Raw genomic sequence first — 15,736 nt, forward strand, 5'->3', positions numbered from 1 at the left:
CTTATAAGTTTGACAATATACTTATAGAACATGTTAATAGTAAAAGAATGTAACACTCGAAATGATCGATTTTACAAAAATTTTATTGGATTCTGGAAGCTCGTAGCATTGGTCAGGCATAATTTCCAAACTTAATAAGCTAGCGTCGTGCCTGCCGGCCCATGACCTATTGCCTCCAACTATTGAAAGCAGCGTGAATTTGCTTTCAATCATCTTGAAGCCACATAAAGAGAAAGTTATATGAAAAAATTTTGAAGCTCCCAGAGTTAACACAGACATAGTCTAGAATTGAATGAACTTGTATTTTGTAAGAATGGATATATTGACTTAATTGAATGAACTTGTATTTTGTAAGAATAGATATATTGACTTGACTAATTCGGATCGTGTCAAGTACGTTAATATGGGGTAAGTGCTCCTTATAAAATAATTCACATTTCTCGTAGCTTGAGTCTAGACTTCTGGTTAAAGATAGAAAAGTCACATCTTACTACATTGTTGGGTTGTGCCATCTCTATACTCTATTAAGTGTGTGTATGCTTTGACCAATGACCAGTCTTTTTCTTCACTTCATTCATCCTCCTGCTCTAGGACATCCACTTGTCATAGCATTAAAATAAACCAAAACCTAGCTTTGTCTATAATTAGCAGCCTCAGCACATGTTTTAACTGCTCATGCACATATCAATGCATTACTATCTTTCCATCAAATCAGTGGACTTCGTGTCAAAATTTCCAACTTGTAACAGTTGCAAACTTATTCCTTCACCACAAGATTCTTCAGCATAAACCATAACTAATGAAGTTGAGTTTCTAACTAAACTCAAAAGCGCAAAGGCAAAATGATTGTTCCTACATACATCTCTAATAATTATGCTGAAAGGTTATATATTTTGACTTTACCTGACTATATTTGCCTACATTACTTTTATGGAGTTTCTCTTTAATTCCCTCCACTTTCCACCTTTATGTAATTAAGTGGTCTTCTAAATCAAAAGTACGTAGCAGTTCAATTGGGGCAGGCACATAATTAAAGTTATATCTTTCTCAATTTAAGCCAATAATGTCCCCACAAAGTCTTGTCTAAGTCTAAATTTCAGTCTTTCTCGGCACAGGTTGGTTGATTTTGCTAAGACAAAAAGACTCATTTTCATACAAGAGTCAATCTTTGACCACACTAAAAAGCTTCTTCTTTTCCTTTCTTTTTTGCCGTCATATACCTACTACTATAGAGTGACCAATTAAGGAATTGAGTAAACGTGGACCAATTATTATGTTTCCCTAACGCACATGGAATTTCCCTATCTTGACAGGATATATAACACATACTACTATGATGTTGTAATCGCAAATATTGAAGTTACTTTCATGTTTCATTTAGTTCAATTCTTTCTAAATTCATTCTCTTACCTCACCTCTAATGAAGATAAAATTGCTTTACGTAAACTTGACATAATGTGGATACAACCCTTGATATCAAACATTTTGAATAAAAAGAGTAACTCGGTGCACAAAGCATCTCGAATTTACGTAGGGTTCGAAAAAGGGTCGTACCTCAAGGTGTGATGTAGACAGTCTACCTTGATGCAAGTAATAGTTGTTGCTTCGACGGCTCAAACCTGTGACATATAAGTCATACGGAGACAATTTCGTCATTGATTCAAGACTCCTGGCCCTTCATTTCGAAAATGTTGAATAAGAAGTTGAAAAACGTCCAATATTGATATCAAGAATATGTGGCTAATAAAACTCCCTACACCTACACATACATGTGCGTAGCTACTCTATAATTTACGTTAATCTTTAGAAGACCCTATCGTAGAGAGAAAATAGGAAGGCCAAAATAAATAAGGTAGCTGCTTAGACTCACATCCAATGCACATATATTTTGCAATCATAGCTAGAAACTTTAGATTTACATGGACGGGATCAATGGGTGATCATAAAAGCCTATAGTCTACTTAGAGGCGGATCTAGAACTTTTATAACATGGGTATACCATTAAAAAAAAAAGAAAGAAGAGGAAGTTTTACGTGGGATTTGATCCCTAGTCCTCTAGGTAAATAACTCAACATTCAACCAAGTACACTATTTAGCCTCTTTGGAGCATGGGTGCCACCAGATAATACTAGACCAATTCTAAAAAATATGTACATAAAATACTTAGTTTGACGGAAAGACCGTGAGTTCACGACCAAAGTATTTGCCTATAAATCCGTCCATGAGTCTACTGTTGGTAGTCTTCATTACACTGAAAGGGCGCCAGTCTAAGGTCGATCAAGTAACAGAGCTTAGGTTATAATTTGTGACAGCAAGAGCCTTCGATCGCAACCCCTATCCAAAGGCGGATATAGATATAATCTTAATAAATATTAAATATGAACCTACAGCTTTAATAATAAATAAGTTTAAAATAAGTTTGAACTCATTAAATTTAAATTTTGAATTATGTATGTACCTGTCAAATAAGAGCTAGAAAGTCTAAATATGATATCAAACATACAAAAGCAGGGCGGTGCAACTACCTACAATACTTGCATTTTGCAACTTAGAACGTTAGATGAGTACAAAAAGGTGCATGTGCCATTAGATACGGGAGAGGTGACAAGTGTCGTACTAGAGGTGGCTGTTACTCTTAGTATAATACTACCTTGTTTGAAATGTTTGTACACATGACTTTGTACCAAACTTCCTAATAATCCCATGTGCAAAACCGGACAATATAGCTTTCTTATCTTAATACAATCCTTAATACTTTTACCACTCACTAATTAATGGCAATAATTAACATACCCTTTAACTATGCTCCATAGATTCAACTATATGATCCCTATGGCTTTGGTTTATCTGAAATAAAAAGCATTGAATTTGATTGTTATAGTATGTCATGCACTAATATTCTAAATTATCTTGCCTTCTCTAGACTGACAATATTCTAAGCCCAAATAAAGCCTGTTAATTATTGAATCCAAAGCTTCACTACAAGAAGTTGTATACGGTCGAAATAGATTTTGGTCTTCCTACGTTCGATCGAGTTCGAGTATTAAAAAGTCGGAATGAGATTTTGGGAGTGAGCTCTGAGGTCGGTACTAATGAACCCCGAGCCCGAAGGTCACTCGAGGAGGCGGCTCGATAATCCTATCGAGCCCGTGACCGAATCGATCCGCAAGGCACTGCTTCGAGGTCGGAAATGCGCGACGCCCATCTCGAAGGTCGAACTCGATCTAAGACCGAAGGGCCCGACCCAGTAACGAGTTCGAGCTAGTATCGAGCTCACAGACAAGAGCCGTTGCAACCGCACCAAGAGAGAAAATCTTGGCTGGAATCAAGGAAGAGACAAGTCATCATGGGTCTTCCACTATATGTTTTATTTTATTATTTTTTGTAATGACCCTCTTCTATAAAATGGGGAATCCTTGTAAGCTATGGGGGGCGGGAACAAAAGATCACTTCTTATATTGATAGTTATCACATTGTGCTTGTTTTACTTATTCATTATTTTTGCTTATTATTTTTATTCTCACAGTCAACGATACACATATTTCCATTTCTCTACGCGATTTATATCGAATTGTATCGCATATCCTTAGAACCATACACAAATCTAACGTTATCTGATTTTTCTGGTAAACAGTTTGGCACCCACCGTGGGGCTAAGGGTAACAGTGATCGTTTGATATAAATCTAAAGTACACCCCAGTTTGCAACATCAAATCAGCAATGGCTTCACCTATCGACCACGAAACTGGCCTTCAAGATGAAACCAACAACTTGGCACCCGGGGCTGGAAGGCCACTCGATGATGGCACTGAAGCTCGAATCGAAGCATCTAAAATTCGAGCCGAAGTACCATTGGATGTCAATTCACAAATAGCTCTAGAGGCGAATCATCGTTCCGAACCGGAAAGAAGCATTCAGGGCGGTACTCGATTCATAGCTCGAGACACCCATAACGTGGAGGAGATCGGAGTCAGCTTACGGATGATCTTCGAGATGTTACAAGCCCAGAAAATAGCGATAGCTCAGTTGCAGAGCCAAACTCAGGTACAAAGCAGGTCGGAGCCCAATCCGCTTCGAGAAGTCACCCACAGAACGGAACCAGCCATAGAGAAGTCAAATGAGCAAGAATCGGGGACTACTCCCGAAATTACTAAACTGCTCGAGGAACTCAAAAAACGAGTCGAAGCCAATGATAAAAAAGTAGAAACATATAATTCTAGAGTCGACCAGATCCTTGGAGCTCCACCAATGATAAAAGGTCTAGATTCAAAAAAATTCATTCAAAAGCCTTTCTCCTCGAGTGCAGCCCCAAAACCAATCCCCCAAAAATTCCGTATGCCCGAAATACCCAAATATAACGGAACGACCGACCCCAACGAGCACGTTACTTCTTACGCGTGTGCCATCAAGGGTAATGATTTGGAAGATGATGAAATTGAATCTGTATTATTAAAAACAATTGGTGAAACCCTGTCAAAGGGGGCAATGATATGGTATCATAATTTACCATCTAACTCCATCGATTCTTTTGCTATGCTTGCAGATTGCTTCGTAAAAGCACATGCCGGAGCCATAAAGGTCAAAACCAGAAAGTTAGATCTGTTCAAGGTAATACAAAAGGATAACGAGATGCTAAGGGAATTCGTAGCTCGTTTTCAAATGGAACGAATGGATCTGCTACCAGTCACAGACGATTAGATTGTTCAAGCTTTCACTCAAGGTCTAAATGAGCGGAGCTCGAGGGCTTCACGGCGGCTGAAGCAAAATCTGATCGAGTACCCAGCTATTACTTGTACCGATGTGCACAATCGATATCAATCCAAAATAAGAGTCGAAGATGACCAGTTGACTTCTAGGTCCATTATGAAAAAGCAAAAGTCGACCAGAGATCGATACCATCCATATAGCGGAAACGATACTACTGCTGAGTATCCGAGGCCTCTTTAAAATCAACCTCGTACACAAGGGGGCTTTATCATTGAACGCATCTGTGATGATTATCAAGTTCGATGCAAAGGAAATTACTTCGTCATTTCATGACAAATAGTGTCTCAACGGGAAACGTTGTAAGGGCCAAATGGTCAAAACGAACCATGCTTATATAGTTGGCCCGAGCCCTAACGCAAAACATGAACCCATGTATAATGACTTGCAAAGAAAGCTCTATTCTTTACCGATATTCTATGTTCAAGATTTCTTATGCAAACAAGATCGAGTTCGAACGAGCGCTCACTCGACCATTAAGCCTACGGGCTACTTTGACTATTACGCCTACGGGCTACATTGCATCGAGTTCGAATCATTCGCTCGACTGCCAAGCCCACGGTCTACCTTTATTTCGAGTTCGAGCAATCACTCACTCGACCATTAAGCCTACGGGCTACTATGACTATTACGCCTACGGGCTACATTGCATCGAGTTCGAATCATTTGCTCCACTGTCAAGCCTACAGGCTACCTTTATTTCGAGTTCCAGCAATCACTCACTCGACCATTAAGCCTATGGGCTACTTTGAATATTATGCCTACGGGCTACATTGCATCGAGTTCGAATCATTCGCTCGACTGCCAAGCCTACGGGCTACTTTTATTTCGAGTTCGAGCAATCACTCACTCGACCATTAAGCCTACGGGCTACTTTGACTATTACGCCTACGGGCTACCTTTATTTCGAGTTCGAGCAATCACTCACTGGACCATTAAGCCTATGGGCTACTTTGACTATTACGCCTACGGGCTACATTGCATCGAGTTCGAATCATTCGCTTGACTGCCAAGCCTACGGGCTACCTTTATTTCGAGTTCGAGCAATCACTCACTCGACCATTAAGCCTACGGGATACTTTGACTATTATGCCTACGGGATACATTGCATCGAGTTCGAATCATTCGCTCGACTGCCAAGCCTACGGGCTATCTTTATTTCGAGTTCGAGCAATCACTCACTAGATCGTTAAGCCTACGGGCTACTTTGACTATTACGCATGCGGGCGACATTGCATCAAGTTCAAATCATTCACTCGACTGCTAAGCCTACGGGCTATATTTATTTCGAGTTCGAGCAATCACTCGCTCGACTATTACGCCTATGGGCTACATTATTTCGAGCAAAACTACCCATTTCTTCGAATTAAAACAAACACTTGACTATTTAAGTAGAAGGACGCTCGAGCCCGATAAAGCAAAGGGGACTACCCACGAGGCCCGAAGGCAACGGAGATTTAAATTCAAACTATCTATTTAGTTTGAAAGGCCATTTCTCTTCAAAAAGAAGAAAGATTTGTATTTACAAATTTTTTGTACAGAGGCGGCTACTCTTCCAAAAGGAAGTTCTTTATACAAAAACCGAAAGCGGTCTCACAAGAACGCAACGATCGACCTAAGGCCCTAAATGACTCAATCTTCATCGGAGGCCATATTCTCGGCATCGTCCTCGTCTTCAGACTCCCCCGAGTCATTGGAGTCCTCCTCAGGAAAGGCCAACCTCCGAGATATGTTCTCCTCGATCCTGGCGACTTCAATCTCGGCCCCAATATCGAAGCCCTGAGCTTTGACCCCTTTGAGAGCCTCTCTCCGAGCCTGACACTTTGCATGTTCGACCATGCCCACTGCTTTGGTTTGATTAACTTCGACATCGATCCTGAACTGAGCCACTTTGGCATCGGCTCTTTTGATTGGCCTCGACCACTTCAGATCTAGCCACTTCGAGCTCTTTGGCCAAATCTGCTTTATCTAAAGTGGACAAATCCAACCGACGCTGAAGCTCTTTCATCTTTTCGATCAGCCCCAAAGCATTTTCTTTCGCAAATCGAAGTTGGGCATCGGACAGCTCCAACTGAGCTTCAACGGCTTCCTTTTTTCGAGGCAAGGTTATCCATACACCTTTTAAATTCTTCTGCCTCGGCCAGCAGCGCATCTACTTGTGAATTAAGCCATCCAATCTGCTCGATCCTCTGCCGAACCTGCAGAATCGGATCGTTAGTGGTTATCTCTTTTTCATCTTCACTATCATGGAGCATTCGGAATACCTGCTCAGCCATCTCCTCATGCTCTTCCCGAGCCGCTGTCAAATTTGCTTGAAGGTTTTTCACTAAGAAGCTTGTATGAGTCACTCTTCTCAGTGAGGCTCCGAACTTCGGCATCATGCTCCTCCCTGATTCGGAGAAAAGCCTCGTGATACAACATTGAAGCCTGCAAACAAAAGGAGAAACATTAGAATTACCTACAACTTTGTGTAAAAGAAGCGGGGAAAATGCCATCAGAAGTTACCCAACTCAAAGCATGTTGGGCCTCGTTGAAAAGACAGGCGGGCCCCACCACATTCATCACTGATTGATCTTCTTCGGTCACTAAGGACCGAAGGTAACTGGCAATTCCCACAGGGGAAGAAAAACGTCGGGTATCCTCGATAAAGCCGGGGACTGTAAAGACGCATAAGATGATCGAGCATTGCATACGTCATGGTCGGGATCGACAAAAATATCAATGTATATCTGATCGAGCTGCTGGGAAATCATATTGTTTCTCGCCATATCCTTTTCCGAGAAACGAGGGGACTATCTGTATACGGTCGAAATAGATTTTGGCCTTCCTACGTTCGATCGAGTTCGAGTGTTAAAAAGTCGGAATGAGATTTTGGGAGTGAGCTCTGAGTTGGTACTAACGAACCTCGAGTCCGAAGGTCACTCGAGGAGGCGTCTCGATAATCCTATCGAGTCCGTGACCGAATCGATCCGCAAGGCACTGCTTCGAGGTCGAAAATGCGCGACACCCATCTCGAAGGTCGAACTCGATCTAAGACCGAAGAGCCCGACCCAATAACCAGTTTGAGCTAGTATCGAGCTCATAGACAAGAGCCGTTACAACCGCACCAAGAGAGAAAATCTTGGCTGGAATCAAGGAAGAGACAAGTCATCATGGGTCTTCCACTATATGTTTTATTTTATTATTTTTTGTAATGACCCTCTTCTATAAAAGGGGGAATCCTTGTAAGCTATGGGGGGCGGGAACAAAAGATCACTTCTTATATTGATAGTTATCCCATTGTGCTTGTTTTACTTATTCATTCTTTTTGCTTATTATTTTTATTCTCATATTCAACGATACACATATTTTCATTTTTCTACGCGATTTATATCGAATTGTATCGTATATCCTTAAAACCATACACAAATCTAACGTTATCTAATTTTTCCGGTAAAACAGATCTTTCATATAACAAGCAAAACTCTCTCTTCTTTTTTATAGTGAAGCCGTTAGTCGTTAGGAAGTAAAACAAGCACTTAGACAAAAGCAGTTCCTGAAATAGTGAAGAGTATAGTAGTCTCTGCTTTTCCAGACCATTGCTTCGTTGAGCTCCAAAAAGCACTTTATTTTTTCTATCCTTCAATATGCAGACATAGACTAGTAGGAACTAGGATGTATAGGTTAGGCACTTTGCCACATGTGACTTCTTTTTAATACATAATTAATTTCGCGATTAAATTTGAGATGAATTATATCCCAAATTTTGTTGGGATAAAATCGCGGTATAACTAATCCCGAGATTAAATATCCCGGGATTGTAGTGTTATTTTTATCCATATAAAAGAGTGGAATAACAATCACGGAATAACTAATCTCGAGATAATTAATTCTGGGATAACTTATTTCCCAAGCAAACGAACCCTAATACTACTACTAATCCTCAGCTTTCGTCTACATCAATATGGTATTATTTTTTTTCACGTTCATGCATGTCTAAAACTAAAAGGAGTACTCTCATCTCTTTGCTTTCCTTTATTTTTTTTCTTGGGACTTCTAGTAGAATTTTACTCAAACTTCCATGCTTGAAATATGCGAATAACTACACTGTAGTGGGATGGATATGTCCTAATTAGAAATTTCGTGTTCGAGCTTTCAATATAAAAAAAAGTGCTTGTACGAAGCATTTATACTTTTAATGGACCTAACACGATATGAATTTAGATTAGTCGGAACTCCAATGTGATTACAGGATAATTAAACATTGGTGGAAACCAAAAAAAGGTTAATAACTTACTGTTACTTCTTTGTTCTTTTCCCCCCTTTTTGTAAGCCATATGATATAACATACTATTATAATTAGTGATAACTTTTAAAATTTTGGTAATTAATAAAAAGTGAAAAGTGCTTAAAACTTACAATTATTCTAAGCATATACCACTGTTTAGAATGAAGAGTTTCCTTAACTAAGTAATAAACCTTGAGACACTTTTATATGAAACCAAACATTTTATAAGAACTGCTATACATGTTTTATTAATTCGCCAAAAGAATTATTCAGAAAACTTCAATGATGGACTTTTACAAATAAAATTCAGAGTTCCCAAAAAAAAATCAAGAAATTAAATTTGAGCGCAAACTCATAGTGTTACAAGTTTCGATTGAGTCCTAGCGATCTCCCGTCTCTATTGTTCAACTGAATCTTACTTAAAAAAAGAAAGAAAAGATGACTCTTTCAAAAATAAATTTTCCAAAAATGTCCAAATGCGATCTTGGAGGCAATAGCTATAGGCATGTGGAACATAGATAATACAAAAATCATACCCTAAATTCTAGGCTGCGTACTTGCTCAACTATTGTCAAAACTTGAACAAGTAACTGAATTAAGGCACAGGAATTTAAAACTTTATTTTAATAATGAAACTGCGCTGGTATTCGTGGATCACTATAAATTATTAAAGGGTCAACTTTTCTAGGAAATCTAGGCAAGTAATAATGAGTTAAGAATAATAGTACTTAAAAATTAAATGTTATAATGCGTGTGTATGTCAATTGATTATCCAGGTAGAATACTGCTAGATACATTGCATGGAAAAACCAAGCAGCTTTTGTCCTTTAATGAAACATTATTATTAATATATATAAGCAAATTTGTCTACTTCTTACCCAATAGTGTAAACCATAAAATAAAAAAGAAACAATATTACATAAAAAGTCTTGGAGCTCCAACGGCTGGTCAGAATGCCACGTTTCGTTTACAATGTGCAAGTACAGTGTTTAAGGTTGGATTAGGAGAATAAGACAAACCTTAGGACGTAACACGACGCAATCATTAAGAAATCTAACGGCGTAGAATTAAAATTGTATGGGTTTTGTTAATAATGCTGGTATTAGATTAGTGATTATACCAATCTGAAATATTAATTAATACCAGTTTAACGTGATGATATAGAAAATCTAAGGAGTGTACAAACAGCTTGTCGGGGATAAAGAAAGAAATATTCCAGCTTTTCGTTTGATGAATACCTCATCCACGTTCGTTGTCTTTGTCAAAACCTGGTTTTATCCTTATTCTTGTTTTATTTAATTTGAAGTCATTATAATGTTTCCTGAGTTCATCAGATTCTATTTGAGATCAATACAAAAAATATTAAGATTGTATGTTTCTTTTTTTTTTTATTGGTCGTATGATTAATGTCATTTGCCCTTTGAAGGCTCATATTCATTTTATCTATAACCTCACTCTTCAAAACCTTCTTTAACATATGATGTTTACTGAATCTTTGAACAAACATAGAAAACTTCACAACTAATTTCTTTTTATGTTGCTCTGGATCTATCAGAATCATTTCAGACTGTCAAAGTATTGTTCATTTTGTACTAACAATTATTATGCATAGCCTAGGGCCGGTGGCCGTATAATGGGTGAAAATGTAGAACAAAAAAATGGTATTACCGTCAGATATGAAGTGTTCAACAGCAAACATTTTTTAAAATGAAAAATGACTGATTTACCAAATTAATATGCTATAAAATCTATATATAATATAAAAGAGGGAAATTGAGAGCTGATGTGGCATGTCTCACAGGCAAGAATCTCTATTTATCTATTTTCTCAAATTTTTCGACTTTTTTCTTATTTTAAATACAAATTCCTTATTTATCTTTTCTAATTATTATTACTTTATTCCTTTTCTTGTCGTTACTAATTTATTCTTTTTCCTTAAACTGTTTACAACTTGATTGGTAACGTTTAGTCATTCTTCAACTTCTCGCACCTCTTTGAATTCCAGACTATTTGCACCTCTTTGTATTCCTTCTTTCGAATATATTCTTCTTCCTCTTCAATATCTTCCAGAACCAGAACATGGGAATTCCATTATGGAGGAACTCCAAGTTCCTGAGTATTTATAAAAATGTATATTAATTGTTCATAGAAAAGATAACTATAGTCATATGGTGTTTTACTTTTCGAATTAATATTATAATTAGTAGCCTCTTATTGTTTCTGTCTATACCTAGTGATTTAATTAATTGAAAAGTAGTGCTCATAGCTTTAAAACCGTGTGCCAGTTGTATGGGATATGGGAAAACTTCGTCAAAATGAAATATAATTAGAAAATACACTTGTGTATAAGTCAAAACCAATTCAGTTTTTCTTTTTCCGGTTTTCTTGGGCAGTTCACAATTTAACACACTGCTCACTAGAAAGATTATCTCCTAAATGTAACAAATTAGTTAAGAGTTAAGTTATATGGTAAAGATTTTTAACACTATAAAATTATGTCCAAAATGTGACAAAAGAAGCTAGTATTAAGATTCTTTTTTTTTTCATAATTACCTTTTGTCTTGTTTGGGTAGTAGCTTCCTTCTATAAAAGACACATAAACCACTTCTCTCAAATCTCCCTCTCCCAAAAGAAACTATTTTTGTACATCACTTTTGCTAAAAACTGTGAGAGTGTAACTGAGGGAAAAAAAATGGAAGAAATGGCTTCTTTATGGTATTACCAAGAGGTTGGTCATTAATTCCTTCATTTTCTTGTTTTCTCAATTTCTCTGACATCATTCTTTTGAGTACTTCTCTTATCATTTTTCATGCCAGAACTAAAATTCTTCTGTTCTTCATTAGTCTCAGTTCAAGTCCTTTTTTTTCCTCCTTACATTATTAAAGCATTAAGTCTTTTAAATATCAGAAAATCTTTGTTTGGATTTTTGTTCAAGAAAATCCCGGGGAAAATTCATACTTCCCCTGCTTTTCCCTTGACTTTTGACTAATTAGAAACATGTTTCTGTTAAGGACTTGTAAATTTCACTGTTCAAGAAGCTCTTTGTAAATTTCAAGAATTATTCATTGCAGTGCCCAAAGCACCAAATTTCCTGTTTCATATTAGGTGGTAACCAATGTTAAATCATATGCTCTCTGCTTTATTATTGACAAGCAGTAAGTTTTAATACTGTTGGATTTAACTGAGATATTTTGATGAACTTCCACATGTGCACTGTTTAAATGACTGTCACTTCTAAGTTCTAACTTTGAATTACTTGTTCATGGAAAGGTTACTAACAAAATCATCACAGTGAAGAATCTCTTAAAAATAAAATTAAAGGTGTTTGAATTACTCATCTGACTTTTGTTTAACTTGGGTTTTTGATCAAATGTTGCAGACCATTGATGAAATGAGGCAGAAGCTTATGTACACTAATCTTGAACTTGAAAATTTGAAGGTAGAGAAAAATGAAGAAATGAGGAAGAACAAAGAATATGTGAAGCAATTAATCCAACTATTAAACATGGTTTGTCAAGAAAGAGATGAAGCAAAAGATCAACTTCAGAAACTACTCAACAAACTTTCTCATGTTCAAGTTGATAATAGTCCTCATTTGAAAGACAAAAAAGCAAACTCAAGCATTACTCAATCAAACAGTTTCTCTGAAACACACAATAATCAGTCACACAATTCATCCCCAATCGACGCGTTTAATGATGCAGTTTCTTCCCCTGAATTTTCCAACAACAACATGGCTGATTCAAATACAGTCGCCTATGATTGTAACGTTCGATTCTTGGACAATTGTGTTCCTCAATTGGTCCCAAAAGTTGATGAGGCCACATTGGTTATTGACAATCTTGTAAAGGGGAAAACTTTGCCACAAAAAGGGAAACTATTGAAGTCAGTTATTGAAGCAGGGCCACTTCTGCACACACTTTTAGTTTCAGGACAACTTCCTCAATGGCGAAATCCGCCTCAGCTTAAGTCATTTAATGCACCACCAGTTTTAATTAAAGGGTCTGAAGCTGAGATTGCAACACAGAGTTTTTATACAACTTTGAGTTATCCTGTTTCAAGATCATTGTATTCTCAGATGTCATATGGATCTCCACAGATATTGTCAACATCTACGTTAAACTTTGCTAACTCTGGTTCTGTTTCCTGTTTGGAAAATCAGAGAGGAATATCTGTTGGTGCAAATACGGACAGTTTTGTACATTTGGATAAGAGGCAAAGATTGCGGTGAGATAAGTTGAGAGATGAATGCCTAATGCCTATGCTTCCAATTTTTTGTACAAAAAGATTGCTAGGTTTCTTTGGATATACTGATTTTGAGTGGATATACTAGATTAATGTGCGTTCACATTTCTTTTTCTTTACTTATTTTCTTTATTGAATGATTGGCTCAATAGCTTTCTTCCTTCAATTAAAAAAAGGGCCGAGCTAGAGGGGCGGAAAAGGGAGGAGTTTATTGGAAACTCCATTTCGACATAAAATTGCACTATTTATATAAGGTTAAGTCTTTGTTTATGTATATATATATTAGAATTAGATGTTGATTTTCCTTCACTTTTTTGCTTCTTTACTTTTTTATTTTTTTGAATCCCCTTGCGAAATGAGACTAGGTAGAATTTAACTTCTAGAGATTTAGTTCTCTTAAAATCTCCAAATCTATATATATATATTAAAGAAATAAAGTTACCATATATAATTGGCATTGTGGTTAAGCCAAGTGGCAAGCTAATAAATGTCAATAATATATGGTAACTTTATTCTATATTTGGCTATGTTAGTCAAATATTTATATAACTGAATTTAAATTAAATGATAATTTTTAATTTATAGATAAGTTTTTAATTTGAATTAAAATAAAAAATAAATTTATCTTTTGGTATCATACTTAATTCGGTTAATGATCATATGCAATCATGTTAGGAACTTTTGTTATCTTTTCTAATTATTTAGATACTACTTCACCTTTGGCAAAAAAAAAAAACTACTCCATATAACTATAAAACTCTTTCACATCTAAAATCACATAATTAAAGCTCTTTAAAATACTATAGCTAGATTTGCATAAAGAAATTTTTTTTTAAAATAAATATAATATATAGGGTACATGTCTATGTTTATCCGGATAACAAAAAAGAGTTTAAAATTGAATAAAAGTTTACTTACATATATAATGAAGTAAACCAACATGCAAGAGAAAGAAACATCACAAAAATCAGTCAATACTTAAAAAAAGTTATTTTTTTTTCTTTTTGAAGAATGTTTGTTTGACGAGTCAATTTGTATAAATGGACATCAAACAAATAGCAAAACTTTGTCTTTACAATTGCTATCATTAATTTCAATTTAGCACCTTCTAGGAATTGAAGGATATAAGCTGAAATCTCTTCATTTAGCTGCAGTCAAGCCAACATTGCAAAGGTATAATACTTTTTTCGTTGAAGAATATTAGTTGTGAATCATTAGATTATATGAAAGGTTTTTTTTCTTGAATTTCAACAAGAGGGATATTAGTTTCTAATTGATAGTTTCTATATCGATTTTCAAGTGTAACAAAATATTTATGTTAAAAAATAAAATTGGTATGACGTGATTTTTTTTTAAATGTAAATAAATTATTTCGAAATGGGATTATTTTTTAAAATGTAATATAATTTTAAAAATAAAAGGATAAGATATTTTTGAATTTTAGTAGAGAGTTTTTTAAATTATTATAATAGAAGTCATATCATGGATAAAATCAAGTAACCAAGATCTTATGGAACATCTACATAAATATCTCGCCAGATTTATTTTTTACTTTTTATTGCTGATATACATAGATGATATACCGACAACACGTGATTATACACATATTATATATAAATTATATATAAATCTATATCTATATCTATATTATATTAAAAGGAGGGTAGCATGCATTGTGGTTAAGCCAAGTGCCAAGCTAAAAAGAAGTCATTTGACAATTTTAGGACAACATTAACAATTAGAAATTATAAATGGAACGTAATTACTGGAAGTAGTTGAATGAAATAGATCTTAGACATAATCTAAATATATCTTAGACAAATCTAATCTATATATCTGTATCTTTATCTATATAATGATCCACTCATAGATTTTATTCTATATTAGCTAGATATATAGAGGTAAAGAATTAATTAAAAAACTATAATAGAAAAAAATAAAAATATAGAAAGATATAAATTGAGATAAACTATGACTATTTATACTTTGGAGTAAGTTAAAATATAAAATAAAACTAAAATTTACTTAAGATATTAAAGATTTGATGACTTTAAAAATTAAAAAATTTCAAGCACCAAAATAAGATCTTACATAAACTGTACAAATTATTTATAAGGTACGAAAAAATTAAATAATCATTAAATATATTTTAATTACAAAAATAATAAAGTCATATTAATATTGAAAAATCAAGCAAATGAATATTTTAAACGTATATTAATATTTTTTTATATAATTAAAATATCTAAACTAATGATTCTAACAAGAATTAATTTTTGGGGTAAGAACAAATCTTAACCACTAGAAAAAATGGAAAATGGATTACTATGTGAAAGAATATACATAAAGTATAACTAATTCCACTTCTTATATTTATATGCTTAAATTTAAATTTAAATAGTGAGTGGATATAGATATCTATATCTATATTATATTAAAAAGAGGGTAGTCAATATTAAG

The 15,736-nt window shown here is 35.2% G+C and overlaps 1 protein-coding gene across 1 annotated transcript; it reads left to right on the forward strand.

Moving 5' to 3' along the window:
- Positions 1–11,611: 11,611 nt before the first annotated feature.
- On the forward strand, positions 11,612–13,395 carry LOC104108026 (uncharacterized). The gene is made up of 2 exons (XM_009616981.4): positions 11,612–11,759; positions 12,411–13,395. Exons 1-2 carry the CDS (start codon positions 11,724–11,726, stop codon positions 13,260–13,262), a joined length of 888 nt encoding a protein of 295 aa, XP_009615276.1. The 5' UTR covers positions 11,612–11,723; the 3' UTR covers positions 13,263–13,395.
- Positions 13,396–15,736: the final 2,341 nt, after the last annotated feature.

The sequence above is a fragment of the Nicotiana tomentosiformis genome, chromosome 11 (genome assembly GCF_000390325.3).
Source record: "Nicotiana tomentosiformis chromosome 11, ASM39032v3, whole genome shotgun sequence".
In the NCBI taxonomy this organism is placed as follows: Eukaryota; Viridiplantae; Streptophyta; class Magnoliopsida; order Solanales; family Solanaceae; genus Nicotiana; species Nicotiana tomentosiformis.